General features: G+C 44.0%; 1 protein-coding gene across 1 annotated transcript in view; it reads right to left on the reverse strand.

Moving 5' to 3' along the window:
• Nucleotides 1–15,823, reverse strand: part of TENM2 (teneurin transmembrane protein 2) — a 1,230,113-nt gene that overhangs the window by 198,594 nt on the left and 1,015,696 nt on the right. Inside the window, exon 9 of the mRNA XM_034655661.1 lies at nucleotides 11,652–11,774. Within this exon, the coding sequence (XP_034511552.1) occupies nucleotides 11,652–11,774 (123 nt within the window). The remainder of the gene's footprint in view (nucleotides 1–11,651; nucleotides 11,775–15,823) is intronic.

Below are 15,823 nucleotides of genomic sequence, written 5' to 3' on the forward strand. Positions count from 1 at the left end.
AGATTTATTTTGAAAAGTTGCATGTAAATTGACTTTTTCTCCTAAATAAAACNCGAGTCCAGCACCTGTTGCTCGGTCCTGTAATTGATCTGCTTACCTTCCCAAGTCTCTCGTATTAGACCCCGTATGCCCTGACCCCGAATGCATCTTTGGGTTCTCTGTGGTTTACGCCGGCAAACCGTGGGTGATTTATAAATGTCTGTTGAACCGAATCAAGTTTTATTTGCCCATCTGATGGGGTGTTTGAACATAACCCCTGCGACTACTAGGTAGAATGGGAGCCTTAAGGAAGATTTATTTTGAAAAGTTGCATGTAAATTGACTTTTTCTCCTAAATAAAACGGAAAGCTCAAAAGCTTTACAGGGTAATTTACTATTTAAAGGAATCTGCCTTGTGAATCCTTTTCAAAAATCATGAGTAAACTCTTAATTTATCTTTTGTGTAAAACCTTAGAAATAAATAAGCAAACCAGGGGAGCTGAAATGTAGTGGAAAAGTCCTTAGATTAATAAGCAAAAGCCATGGGTCCTAATCCTGATACTTAACGACCTTGGACCTTTTGTGGAAAGGAACAAGGGTGTAAATGAACTCTTTGGTTGAACTCCCCTCCTTGCTACTAAGCAGCTGGCTGGTTTGAGGCCTGTCTAGCTCTCAAGGTCTCAGTGTCCTTAACTACAAAAGAGTGGTTTGGACCCACAGATATCTTAAGGGGCATTCTACTGGAGCCTACTATGTTCTACAGAGTGGGGGTGGGGTCTCTGTGTATGTGTTGCAAAGGGTATAATATCAGCGTGTGTGTGTGTGTGTGTGTGTGTGTATGTGTGTGTGTGTGTGTTGCCTCCGGGAGGTAGCAGGCGTCAGCAAGTGAAGGAGATTTCACTTTTAATAAATTCATTTAACATAGGTTTCAGTTACTGTTAAAAGCTAGTGACTACTTTCAAACTAAATTCTCCAGATATGCAACCGAATAATGCTTTTGCAAAGTGGAATTTTCACTACTGCCCACAGATACTTTTATATATAAAATCTTCATTTTGAAATAATTTCAGATTTACAGAAAAATTTAAAAAATAGTACAAGGAAGTCCTGCATATCATTCACCCAGATTCCATAAATTTAATACATATTTGTTCTATCATTCTATTTTTTTGCTGAAACATTGAGACTAAGTTACAGAAGATTGTTTTTACTTCCCAATATTTCTATGCGTTTTTCCTAAAAACAAGGATACCCTTTTTCAGAACCACCACACAGTTCACAAAAACAGAAAATTAACATTGATATAATAGTATTCCTAATTTATAGATCTGATTCAAATTGCCAACTGTTACACTAACATTCTTTATAGCCAAGGGAAAAATCTTTTCCTATATACTTAAAAAAACATCTTTAAAATGAGTGTGCAGAACTTCTCTAATTTTAAAAAGAACATAAAGGGAAAAAATGTGATGCAAACACTGCCTCAAAAGAGATAAAAAGGAAAGGTGGCTTTTGTACATCGCTGGAGCCCGTGTGGGGAACCGTCTCCATGACTCTGTCCTGGGAGGCCAAGTCCCTGGGCTGGTGTCCAGGCGTGAAGGTCTGGGCTGCTCTCGAAGGTCAAAGAGGCACCCTGAGCCAGGCTCCCAGTCCCACAAAGCAGGATCTGAACCTGGGCTCTCCTTGGCCCTGCCAGCTATTCTGGGACCACAAACATGGCCAATTCCGAACAGAGTGCCACTGAGAGACAGGCAACAAGGAAACAAAGTAATTAAGGTTTCTATCTTCCCCGCCTTCCTCGGGGGGAATGCCCTTATGGAGAAGAACAAAGACCTCAGGAGGCATGCGGCACAGTGGAGCTGTCAGCCTGGCTTTGAATCCCAGCTCTGACAACTACTAGCTGTGTGCTGGGCTAAGCACTGCCCCAATCTGGGTTTGTCTACTCATCTGTATAATGGGGTTGCTTTTGAGGATTAACCAGGGTAACATACGCAGGACCCAATTTGTGGTACATCTTCATTTTTCTACCCGGGTGTTGTGCTGCTTACACACAGCCATAACTATTTATCGCAGATCTGGAGTATAAATTTGTGATGGTCTAATTAAACTATAGGCTGCCTAGTATAGGCACAACGAACTAAGAAAGGGCTAACAGGTGGGGTAGGACTCAGCGAAACAAGAAGTCCCTTTCCAGGGCAGCTGACGTCAGTCCTCAATGAGTGATCAGTCTGTCTACAGACAGGGAGGGACCTGTCACATGAAGGAAGCCGCTAAGGACAGAGAAAACAAAGTCACAAGTTCATGTGCTCCAAATTCCAGGTGCTAATGTATACTCTAGTGGCTTCTCATGTGGACAAGTGCACAGACTGCATTAGCGAAAAACTGCCGGATTCTCTTCACTTAATAATGACTAATGAACGTCCTGAGCAATGACGTGTAGGTCATTCATCCATACGTCATGCAGCAAACATTTGTCAGGCACCTACTACAGCACTAGGTAATTTTTGGTCAACATCAAAAAGTTGTCATACTCCCATTATCCCTTGTCCAGACAGCAGGGCAAGGTCCCGTGGACCCTAGGTGGGCTTGAATTGGTGGCATCAGGAGAAGAAGATTTAAACAGCCATTGCACAATCATTCACCAAAAGTCTGGCCACCGCCCTTGGGTTCTGGCTAGTGACTGAGCATGGTGTCTGGGCAAGCAGCATGGAGTCCCGCCTCTATCTCCCTGAACCGAGGCTTCCACGTCAAACTTTGCTCCCTACCTACGAGCTGCAGGACAGAAAGCGGAGATGATGATCACTTTGCCCTAAGAAGCAGATGCTTCATGATGGTCCTGGCTGGTTCATCTCCACCTTAAAGATGAGATTTCTGGGATTTTTGAGGCAACACTCTAATGATCAATTTTACAGGCTAGTCCACCTCTATAACTCCACGGAAGATTGCTCATGTAAATGTGAAGCTATTGCCTATTTCAGAAACATGTACCTAAAATTCCAACCAGTTAAGTAAGACTGATGTTGAGCAAAACGACAGCCTTCCATAGCCACATTAGGAGCCAATCATTTCAGAAAATGTTGCCATAATTCATTTATGGAAACAGCGAGACTATTCCCCAAACAAGTGATAACGGGAATGGACTCGTAGTCATACCAGGGAAATGAAGCCTCATATTAATGCTTCCTAAACTTAACCGAACTCCAGAGGCACCTCGGCGTAAATCTGCCTTGCAGATTATTCTGCCTCACATAGTTTTATCTATTGCAAATAAAGTTGAATTCAGAATATTGCTTAAGTCATTACACCTCGTTTCCATTTATTTGGGAATCAGGACGACCATCTGAGGGTTCTGTTTAACCAAGAGATTGGCAGAAAGATTCTCCTAAGGACATTAGATTCACTGCCTTACACCAGACCGCATCTGAGTCACCCGTAGCCCACCAGCCTTCACCCTGCTGCTAGCTGGCTATTCTTCAGGAATAGATTTCTATCCTGAGCGTTTGCTGCTCCCGTGATGTATTCACAACATCACACAGCAATAATGATTTTTATAAAATCCTTCAGCGCTTGGGACTACATGTGGCCTTTACATCTTTTGAAACCCCAATTTGTCACCTTCGATAAAAATGGCCAACTCTTTGCCACTAAGGGCGTTAACAGACATTTATATATCTGACCGTTCAGGTGAACGTGATTCTGCATTAATATGTAGTTCAGTTTATTAGTGTTATTTCTAGCAGCTATAATTTACTGAGTGCTTACTGCTGGCCCTGTAATCTCCTGATACCCTTATGATTTTTCTAGTTTTCGGATTAGAGGACCATAAAAATACAATGACTTGCCTAAGGTCACACGGCTCTTATGTGGTGGAGCTGGGATCAGAAGCCATGCCTGACTGCTTCCAGAACCCACATATCTAACCACTATGCTAACTGCTCTTCAGATGCTGGGCTAAGCACAAGACATACAAAGAGGTGTGTATCCAAGGAGATAGCAGACCCCCCCTCCCCCCAGCCACGGTGGGTGTACCAGTCAACTCTGAAAGAGAAACGTGCCAACGCAAGTGAGGACAAACGCACTAGGGAGGGAAATTGATCATCTCGCTGTTAGTACCCATCTCAAACCATGAGGATGTCATGTCCAACAGAAACTGTACAACTTAGAAGGGGGTGGTGGGTAGCAATCAGAGCTAAAATCACCAAGATGAGGCGCTTAAGCACTACTCATCTGTAACAAAGGGAGAGTAAGACGGCTTCCAAAATGAGAGGAGCTGTTGCACTGGTACGTAGGCTATTGGTTTATTTGCCAGTAGACGTACCGTATTGTAATGGTTGGCTCAAACATAACCAGCCCTCACCCTTCTGGGAACTTCACTGACTTTGAAAAAGCCCCACATAGGGAAGTGATCATTTTGAAACCCTGGGCTGTGTTCATTGAGAGGCTGACAAGAGCCAGAGGAAGAATTACCAACCTCCCTGCTAGTCTGGCTCCTAGTACCACGCATTAAGCCAACTAGTAAAAATCATTATGAAGTTTTTGCTGAAAGGGCAAGTGTAGAAAAACATGTTTCTAAACAGAATAACAGTCTTTGCCATTTTTTCCCAACTTGCATACCATCTGGAAATTCTGATTTTTTTTTTTCTCAAAGGGTAGGAAAGAAATGTGCTCCAGGCACAAATAAATGTTTACAGCTGAGTTATAAACCGAGAATGGTGGGGCTTAAAACAGACAGGCTGGCAGTGATGGAACATGAGCAGCAGTGAGACAAATAATGCTGTGGGGGACGGGCCAGCTTGTTCTGCACATTGGCCCTTTGAATGGGAAGTCTTGCTTCCCACTCACCTCATCAAGCAAATGTTTGAGAAAGAGTCTTCACATCTGGGTTTGTCCTAATTCTTAGAAGGTGAAGGAAAAAGATGAAGCAGAATGATGGTCTATCTTGACATTCTGAAGGCAGCCTTCACCTTGGGAAAATACGACACCTCATAAGAAGTGGCAGCCCGGGGATGCTTGTTAAATGGAGCAACTGAGAGATGTCACGATGATGTCAGTGACAACCAATATTCACGAATCTAAGTGCCGCATCCCACACACTGAGTTTTATAAGCATCATCTCACTTATACTGGATGCCAAGAAGATGAGGGGTACCATCTTACAGATGAGGAATCGGTGGCTGAGGGAGGACACATGACCTGCTTGTGTTCATGCAGCTAAGTGATGCAGCTGGCAGTTGTAACCAGCTGGACCAACTCTAGAGTCTTCCGTTACACAGGATCTGTCAATGGAATGCTATCAAAAACATGCCCATCATTTGGTCAAGAAGGAAAGGCTGATATATTGGGAGTTTGGTCTCTTCTGCCTCATCTCCTGTAATTTGTAGTTGCAGAACAGTCCAAGGAAAATAGAAACGGGTTTGCAAATGATACAGAGCAGTGGGCAAACTTCCATAATGGGTCAGATAACAAATACTTTAGGCTTTAGTGGGCCATCTCGTCTCTGTTGCATCTACTCAGCTCCATTGTTGCAGCGCAAAAGCAGCCACAGGCAATGAATGACCATGAGGCTGTGCTCCAATAAAACTTTATTTGCAAAAACACATGGCTGGCCTGATTTGGTCCATGAGATGTTATTTGCTGACCCCTGATATAAAGGACACCTTGAATTTAAAATGAGTGATAGGTTTTGAGAATGATCCATGAAATTCTACTTGGGAGTTTATTCTTTCTTAAGATCAGTGCACAAATTGGCTACATATGATGTGCCCTTTAAAAGCTCTTGTATTCTTCGCCTCTGGGCCTAGCCAATCAAACTGGATTCCCTTATGTTATCTGACCAGGTCAGAACACTGTATTGAATCTTCGTTCTCAAGGCTTATCTAATCCCAGATCTATAGAAAAAGTGCTCTGTGCTCTTGTAATGAAGACATATGAGTTCATTCCTTTTAACATAGAAATACACTCGAGATGGTGAGTGATTCTGGCAGTCCGTGGGCTCCCTTTTCTTGATGTGAAACCCAACCACCAAACCAACCACGTTAAGGTTTAATTGAAAGAGAGAATGTAGAAAAAATAAACGAGGAACAACAACAAATGGAAAAGGGAAGACAAAGCCCAAAGAACATACTCTCCTAACTAATTAATCAAGTGCTTTGTTTCCACTAACATATCAGAGTGTGTAGGCTGCCCTGTCTATTAGACTCCTTTCCAAATCTGAGCAATGTAAACACTCCTAAAGATGGAGTAACGAAATCTCTATCGATGTGCCATCTTAGATGGAACTCACATACCCTTGTTTTGCTTACATTTTAATTTGCTTCTGCTGGATACTTACCCAGTAATTGCTTAATAAGATTAACCTCCCTGGCAATGTGTGGTGTATCTTGATTAAAACATTATCGGAGTGAAGGATTATCGTATACCACAAAAAAATGGAGGGGGTGTTATTTAATTAACTTATTGCCAATATATCTTGATTGTCTCTTTGAAACACTGGAAAACTAGTCGATTAGAATTGATTCAGGTTATTAAATGTATAGAATTGGGGAGTGGGGAGGAGGGAGGTCCCTGCGTAAAGAAATTGAGACCTGAGGTCACTTCTTAAAAAAAGACATAGGTGGGTGTGAGAAAACAAAAATCTTTCTAGTTATTTTTCAAACCAAACTTTACAAAAGCTTAAGAGATCTGCTATCTTCAGTCATAAGAAGAGTACTATTTTGGTGTTCAGAAAGGAGATGTTCCCAGTTTTCTTTCAAGTTTAAGCAATTTTAAATTCTCACGCTTTTTCATAGAAAGTCCTATTGACAAAATTCATTGGACAACAATTTGGTCACCACTTCTCTGTCTCATACCTCATTTGGAAATGAACTGGTGATCTTACATGACTTACACAACATTTTCAAGAGCACGTTGCCTCTGAGGGGGAAATTCTGGCCTTTCCAAAGACACCATGGAAAGGGTTTCTTCATTTGTTAATTTAGAGGCACTGTACTCTTAGTTAGGACTAGTTCTCTGCAGGAATCTTCTGTCTTGCTGGTGTGGGATGCTCAGGAGGGTGTGGCAGTTGGAAACACAGCTTAATCATGAATGCACAGAGCGGCTGACCTTAATTTACAGAAGTGAATGCCTATCAGTGATTCTCTTTGGTAAAGGATACTTTTTAAAAAGCATTTGTATGTAACTTCAGAATGGAGACACATATGAAATGTATCCCTGTGCCCGATGAGCAAATATGCATGTTCACTTTCAAATGTGTGTTCTGCGTTCTTCTCAAAGGACAAGGTACTGCTGGGTTGTAGATTAAAGGGCGCTTACGGATCAAACAAAACAGAGACCCCCTAAAGCAGCGTTTCTCAAAGAGCAGCACCGTGGACCTCTGGGGCAGGATGGCTCTGCGCTGTAGGGGCCGTCCCGTGCACTGCACGCTGTTTAACTGCAGCTCAGTCTCTCATTGCTAAGTGCCACTTTCACCTCCTCTAATTGGGATAACCAAAGAAGTCTTCGGACACTTGCCCAATGACCCCTAGGGGCCAAAAACACCCTGCAGAGAATGACTGTCATAAAGGATATGGGAGTTGCACGGTGGCAAGTACTGGAGGGGAACGGACTGCACATAAGAGGCCAACAAATCTGGCTCTGGGCTTTTTGGTCAGTTAAGGCAGAACATGGTCCATTAAGGCAAAATACACTCTCCATTTTTAGGTCTAGTTTTAGTTATCTGATAATGGAAGGCATATAATTTCATCCTCAGATAAAACTTTTTCATGCTTACTTAAAGGTAATTTAGTGTTATGATTAGGATAGATGGATGAGTAAAGCGATTCTTAAAGATTAGATAAAAAGACAAAAAAGTCACACTCGAAGCCATTAGGACAACTCTGGGGAGAATAATTAAAGCAACATTAGCATTTCAGGATGACTCACGTACACCTCTAAGGGAAGATGAATTCTCTAATCTTCTCTGTGGAAAATGACTGCGCTAAGGAAAACGCCAACATCTTGCCCAAAGATGCACAAGGCACAGACCTGAGTTTAAATTTGTACCTGCCTACGTGTTTGATTCAGGGGAAAGTTTCTAAAACATCCTGAGCCTCAGTTTCCCTGAGATGATTCCCCTCCCGTTAAAGCTGCTGAAGTCAGGCAATGCTAAGCCCGGCACACACCAGGTGCGCCATAAACGTTACTTCCTTTCTTGTCTCTGAAATAGTTCTGTGGCATATTTTCTGACATGTGGGGGTAAACGGCCCAGATGTGCTAAGANAAGGACACCTTGAATTTAAAATGAGTGATAGGTTTTGAGAATGATCCATGAAATTCTACTTGGGAGTTTATTCTTTCTTAAGATCAGTGCACAAATTGGCTACATATGATGTGCCCTTTAAAAGCTCTTGTATTCTTCGCCTCTGGGCCTAGCCAATCAAACTGGATTCCCTTATGTTATCTGACCAGGTCAGACACTGTATTGAATCTTCGTTCTCAAGGCTTATCTAATCCCAGATCTATAGAAAAAGTGCTCTGTGCTCTTGTAATGAAGACATATGAGTTCATTCCTTTTAACATAGAAATACACTCGAGATGGTGAGTGATTCTGGCAGTCCGTGGGCTCCCTTTTCTTGATGTGAAACCCAACCACCAAACCAACCACGTTAAGGTTTAATTGAAAGAGAGAATGTAGAAAAAATAAACGAGGAACAACAACAAATGGAAAAGGGAAGACAAAGCCCAAAGAACATACTCTCCTAACTAATTAATCAAGTGCTTTGTTTCCACTAACATATCAGAGTGTGTAGGCTGCCCTGTCTATTAGACTCCTTTCCAAATCTGAGCAATGTAAACACTCCTAAAGATGGAGTAACGAAATCTCTATCGATGTGCCATCTTAGATGGAACTCACATACCCTTGTTTTGCTTACATTTTAATTTGCTTCTGCTGGATACTTACCCAGTAATTGCTTAATAAGATTAACCTCCCTGGCAATGTGTGGTGTATCTTGATTAAAACATTATCGGAGTGAAGGATTATCGTATACCACAAAAAAATGGAGGGGGTGTTATTTAATTAACTTATTGCCAATATATCTTGATTGTCTCTTTGAAACACTGGAAAACTAGTCGATTAGAATTGATTCAGGTTATTAAATGTATAGAATTGGGGAGTGGGGAGGAGGGAGGTCCCTGCGTAAAGAAATTGAGACCTGAGGTCACTTTTTAAAAAAAGACATAGGTGGGTGTGAGAAAACAAAAATCTTTCTAGTTATTTTTCAAACCAAACTTTACAAAAGCTTAAGAGATCTGCTATCTTCAGTCATAAGAAGAGTACTATTTTGGTGTTCAGAAAGGAGATGTTCCCAGTTTTCTTTCAAGTTTAAGCAATTTTAAATTCTCACGCTTTTTCATAGAAAGTCCTATTGACAAAATTCATTGGACAACAATTTGGTCACCACTTCTCTGTCTCATAACTCATTTGGAAATGAACTGGCGATCTTACATGACTTACACAACATTTTCAAGAGCACGTTGCCTCTGAGGGGGAAATTCTGGCCTTTCCAAAGACACCATGGAAAGGGTTTCTTCATTTGTTAATTTAGAGGCACTGTACTCTTAGTTAGGACTAGTTCTCTGCAGGAATCTTCTGTCTTGCTGGTGTGGGATGCTCAGGAGGGTGTGGCAGTTGGAAACACAGCTTAATCATGAATGCACAGAGCGGCTGACCTTAATTTACAGAAGTGAATGCCTATCAGTGATTCTCTTTGGTAAAGGATACTTTTTAAAAAGCATTTGTATGTAACTTCAGAATGGAGACACATATGAAATGTATCCCTGTGCCCGATGAGCAAATATGCATGTTCACTTTCAAATGTGTGTTCTGCGTTCTTCTCAAAGGACAAGGTACTGCTGGGTTGTAGATTAAAGGGCGCTTACGGATCAAACAAAACAGAGACCCCCTAAAGCAGCGTTTCTCAAAGAGCAGCACCGTGGACCTCTGGGGCAGGATGGCTCTGCGCTGTAGGGGCCGTCCCGTGCACTGCACGCTGTTTAACTGCAGCTCAGTCTCTCATTGCTAAGTGCCACTTTCACCTCCTCTAATTGGGATAACCAAAGAAGTCTTCGGACACTTGCCCAATGACCCCTAGGGGCCAAAAACACCCTGCAGAGAATGACTGTCATAAAGGATATGGGAGTTGCACGGTGGCAAGTACTGGAGGGGAACGGACTGCACATAAGAGGCCAACAAATCTGGCTCTGGGCTTTTTGGTCAGTTAAGGCAGAACATGGTCCATTAAGGCAAAATACACTCTCCATTTTTAGGTCTAGTTTTAGTTATCTGATAATGGAAGGCATATAATTTCATCCTCAGATAAAACTTTTTCATGCTTACTTAAAGGTAATTTAGTGTTATGATTAGGATAGATGGATGAGTAAAGCGATTCTTAAAGATTAGATAAAAAGACAAAAAAGTCACACTCGAAGCCATTAGGACAACTCTGGGGAGAATAATTAAAGCAACATTAGCATTTCAGGATGACTCACGTACACCTCTAAGGGAAGATGAATTCTCTAATCTTCTCTGTGGAAAATGACTGCGCTAAGGAAAACGCCAACATCTTGCCCAAAGATGCACAAGGCACAGACCTGAGTTTAAATTTGTACCTGCCTACGTGTTTGATTCAGGGGAAAGTTTCTAAAACATCCTGAGCCTCAGTTTCCCTGAGATGATTTCCCTCCCGTTAAAGCTGCTGAAGTCAGGCAATGCTAAGCCCGGCACACACCAGGTGCGCCATAAACGTTACTTCCTTTCTTGTCTCTGAAATAGTTCTGTGGCATATTTTCTGACATGTGGGGGTAAACGGCCCAGATGTGCTAAGAGGCAGAGTGGAAGAGCCTGTGTGTGGAGAAGCCCCTGTTGGTGATTTCCATCCTGAATTAAGTACAGCCCACCTCATGCCCCGCGTGCCTCCTGCGCCTAGCTTTGCCATCGGCTACTGTGGTTTTATTAACTGCCCACGTCCCCGCCTCCCCGAAGTCCTGTTTTCTCTTTTCCTTCTTAGCACCTTGTTAGCACCTACTTTTTTTTTTTCCTGCAAGAACACAGTTGCTTGATTGGTTCAATAAACATTTCCATTGTCCCCTTTACTGTTCGGAGAAGAGGAGCTTTGTTCCCTAGTTGTCAAAACTCTTTTCTCTTCTCTCCCAAAGCGGAACAGCTCAGAATCTCTCTCTTTCACGCCAGGCAGCGCTTCCTCCCTGGGGAGGCTGCATCTCTCCTCTGGGGAGAGGGCTCTGGTCTAGTGGCATGTGCTGCCTGCTGCTCGCGGCTCTCTTGACTAGGCAGGACTTTCTCCTGCTGCTGCTGCTGCTGCTCCAGCTGCCGCTCTTGCTGCTGCTTCTGCCCGGGCCTTGGGAGGCTTTCAAGCCGCTCCAGATAGCATAGGTATGCATCTCGCACTGGGAAGGTACCGTGCCAACTCTCAGTGACTCCAGCCAAACACAGCTAACAGACAGGAACAGCAAACAGCTTTGAACGGGGGCACCTAGGAAAGGCGATGATTTTGTTCCCCAGTTTCTTTCCCTTTTCGCGTACCTCCCAAGATGTGGATTAGAAAACCTGAACCCGTTGGCGGGAGGTCTGAATTTTCCTGTGACCTCAAGAGGGCAAGCAGCAGCTGTAACCTCACCTCTGCCTCCAGATGGCATTGTTGCCACATCATCGTTTCCGGGTAAGCCGGTCCTTATCCCATTGTTAAAGGTGTGTCCATCTGCCGGCTGCAGTTGCCAGTTGAGTCCGAGCAGATGCATGGCTGCAGGAGAGACAAAGTAATGAAAATATGAATAGATAATTCAGCAATGCACATGTCAAGGGGGAGCGCCAGGTGCCTCTTCCAAGTGATTGCCTTTTAAGGAAGCTGCAGGGCAAAACCGGCTTGCCCCAGGCCCTGGGGATTAGCTAAATGCAGAAGGCAGGAGACCTGGTGGTTAGGACTCTTCTCCCTGTGCTTCTGTTCATGGCCTTAGGGGAGAGGATCCCGGATGAGCAGGTGGGAGAAACCCTCGTTCAGACCTTCTGAATGGTGCCAAGGAGGGGGAAATGCCCCTTTGGAATCACCGTCAAGGATTCTCTCCATCATGTCCAGCCTCTCCCACACTGCGGACATGGTTGTTTTTAGCCTGGTGGTTGGGCCTGGGGTGGGGTGGGGGCATTGGCAAGGATTGTTTCACCCAAACTACTCAAAACAAGGCTACGCAAGTGGGACCTGTCTGCCAGTGTGGCCGGGGCTCCGCTGGGTTAGCAATGCAGCAGGTAGCGTCAGACACACCCAGAAGCTCACCTTTCTACCCCAAGCTTTCTAACTGCTTCTGATGCTAAGCGGATACCATTCAGCCCACTGCGGAAAGAGCTTGGGGGTAGTGCTGGAACAGGGTCCTTTCCCCAAAATATTACAATTACACTGTCTTCTCTCTTACACCCCGCACCCACACCCACACTTCACCACAGGCTGGAATGAGCCAGAGCCCCAAGGCGCGGTGCTAAGGAGGCAAGCCTGTCTGTCGGACGCTTGCTTTACTTCCCTGTGCACCGCACACCTCCAAACACAAACTGCCTTTCTCCCAGTCTTCCTTGGGACCCTGTGCCAGCTCCCCACTTCCCAGGGGCTTTAGCAAGCTCAATTCACCCCATCTCCCATGGTTCTGGGTGAGCTGTGCGAGTGAGGACTTGGAGTGAAAGGCAAATCCCAAACACCTGTATTCTTTCAAAGTCCCTATCTCAGAAATATGCTTCATTTGCAAGTAAATCAGGAGTTCATTCCCCTGCACATTGCCCATTCAAACAATAACGCAGGCACCGTGTCTGTCTGGCGTTTAAGCCGGACCCAGGTGGATGCTGTGGCTACAGTTCCCGCACTGCAGGAGAGAAAGGGCTGTTGACAGGGAAAGGTTCTGAGTATGACGCGGGATGGGAGAAACAATTAACCACAGGAAACGCAATTAACAATGCTTAGGAAATTGTTCACACAGCAATTAATTCTGCATGCCTACCACCTCTTAAAGTCAGACTGCATTCTATTAAGGTTAAAAACCTATCTTCAAACAATACATCTTAGATTGATGGCCACAGATGAACGTGCCAGGGTGTATGTCTGCTTTTTTTCCTTACATACTTCCCCATCTCAGAACCACATTTTTGTTTTTCCCCCCCATACATTACTTTGAAGTGCAAGGCAACTCTTTGAGATGATAAACACTAATAAGAATAAGTGACATTTACTGTACACTTTCCGTCAAGGTAACACCTAATTTTCTCCTGCAGTTTATCCGTTATATGTAGGTCACTCACTTGAAGAGACCGGATTCTATTGCCTCAAATAATGACATATTTTCACTGAACAGAGGTCAGGAAATGAGAACTAATCATGGCTGCTTCAAGATAACGATAGCTTCTGATTTGTAATTACCAGGTGAAGGAAGCCAAGGAATTAGCTATTTTAAAATGATTCCTTTTTTTAATGTTGCTATTGGGTTCTTGGGGCTTGCCTGGAGCCCGCCCGCTGCTGCCGTGGAGGCGTGGTTCTTTCACGGAGGGTCTCCCTGTGTTTTAGGACAGACACGGACAGGTACTGCAGGGACCGCTGGGGCTCGGACCTAACAAAGCTCTGATCTTCGCATTTACGGAAGGAAGCAGTGGGTCTATCAGGCAAGAATGGCGCCCCCCCCCCGCCGTGCCCCATCGGTGTGAAATCTCTCTTCAAAGCCATTCCCCTCTTCTCATACCCCATCCTGGCCCTCCAAGGTGAGGAACATACTGCAACCGTCAACTCTGAGAGGACAGCAAGCAGACAATACCCTCATGTCACTGTGCAGAACCAGGGCATTCATGAAACCGTGTTTGTTTTCCAAGATGCTCGCCCTTCCCTTTTTGTTTTGGGTTCCATAGCATCTCTTTATTAAAAAATTTTAAAAAAGTATTCTGAGAACAAGACGACTAGAGATGGGGTGAGAAGGGTTAGGGCCAGAGTATACAAGTAACTGCTCAGGCAGCTCCCAGAAGTGAAAAGAAAAATAAGAAAGGAAGAGGGAGATGGGAAAAGGGGAAAAGCCAAATTTGCTGAGCGTAAGCTCTGTCATCCCAGCAGAAGTGAGGCAACAAAAATGAAACTCAAGTTCGGGCATATTTTCTGTTGTTGAATTGAACGTTAAGTAAATAAGTGAGAATTATATCAGGGGTATAACCACCTTCTTTTGTTGTTTTTGGGAGGGAGGCTGAAATAGGCTTTTGTTTGTACTTTTTTTTTTTTTCTTCCTCCTTGATCAGATATTCCTTCTCTCTTACTTGAATCAGAAAATGAGAATATCTTTCTGGCCTATGGGGATGGACTAAAGTGTCCTTAGGATAAAGACTCAGGGGAGCTGTGAAGTAAATGAGTTTCCTGACTAATGAGAAATCTGTTTCTTATTCTGTTACTGATTTGCNTGTGAAGTAAATGAGTTTCCTGACTAATGAGAAATCTGTTTCTTATTCTGTTACTGATTTGCTCTATGGCTGGGGCTGACAAATCCATCTCTCCGTCCATCTCTCCCTTTACCTTCTGACTAGGTTTCCCTTTCCAGGTGGAATAATGGCTACTGAGGGCCCGGGAGAGGTCAGGCATCCACAATACCTCTGGAGATCTAGCAGAGGGTCTCAAATCTAGAAGACACTCCATACACGTTTATTAGAATAGATAATGACACACGGGGGCAGGTAAGAGGGGTCGGACTGCAGGACATCATACTCTCACAGATCAAAACCACATAATACAGAGTGGTGAAGGGTGGCATACAGCAGCGCTGGCAGCAACAGGGACCAGCGTGCACAGAGGAGGGTCTCTCAATGCCTGCTGCCGGTCCCTGAACCCTCTCTCTGGCCAGCACTGTAGGAGACGCTCTGCAAATATGGTCTTCATCAAGATTCACGGCTCCCATTCATGTTGGTCTGTCCTAATCCCCACTTCATAGAGGAAGAAACTGTTGACTACGACGTTTGATCACTCGGGGATTTCAGAATCAAAGGAAGATGACAGGGTCACGTGGTTATCTGCTTCATATTTCATGGTGATCTGGGTACAAATTCTGGTTTGCAGTGGGATCTCAGCAAACCTTGTTTCTTTCTTGAAACTCATGGCTGATGAACGACCGTCTTCTGTATTCAGCACCCCTTCATGAAGGGGTTCTGTCTCCTCATTGTGTTAGATTCCGATGTGGCCATATGACCCAGCAGCACACACTCTGTATGCCTTTCTGCCCTCTGCCACGTGGTCAGCCATGGTTCAGTCTTGAGTGAAGAAAACATGGCTCAGGGCCATGGCGGACCCGTGAGAGGACACAGCATGAGTGAAGAAATAAACTGATAGTACTACAAACCGCTGGGAGTTTGGGGTTCTTTGATTTAACAGTATAGCTGAGACTTCCCTGACTGAGACGTTCACTTACCACAGCCCCCACTTACCTATGGGATGTACGTTCCACGACCCTCTCCCCCCACCCCTGGGGATGCCTAAAACTGCAGACAGTACCAAACCTTGCATACACACCTATGATTAAGTTTAATCTATAAATTAGGCACAGTAAGAGATTATAATGGTAACGGATAATCAATTATAATGGTAATTAATAACTAGAACAATTATAAAAATATACTGTAATAAAAGTTATGTGAATGTGGTCTCTCTTTCTCAAAGTATCTCACTGTGCTGTCCTCACCCTCCTTCTCGCGATGGTATGAGCCAGTGAAATGTCTACGTGACGAGACAAAGGGAGGTGAATGGCGCGGGCACTGTGACATCGCATTAAAGCCACTACTGACCTTCTGACC

The sequence above is a fragment of the Ailuropoda melanoleuca genome, chromosome 3 (genome assembly GCF_002007445.2).
Source record: "Ailuropoda melanoleuca isolate Jingjing chromosome 3, ASM200744v2, whole genome shotgun sequence".
NCBI classification, from domain to species: Eukaryota; Metazoa; Chordata; class Mammalia; order Carnivora; family Ursidae; genus Ailuropoda; species Ailuropoda melanoleuca.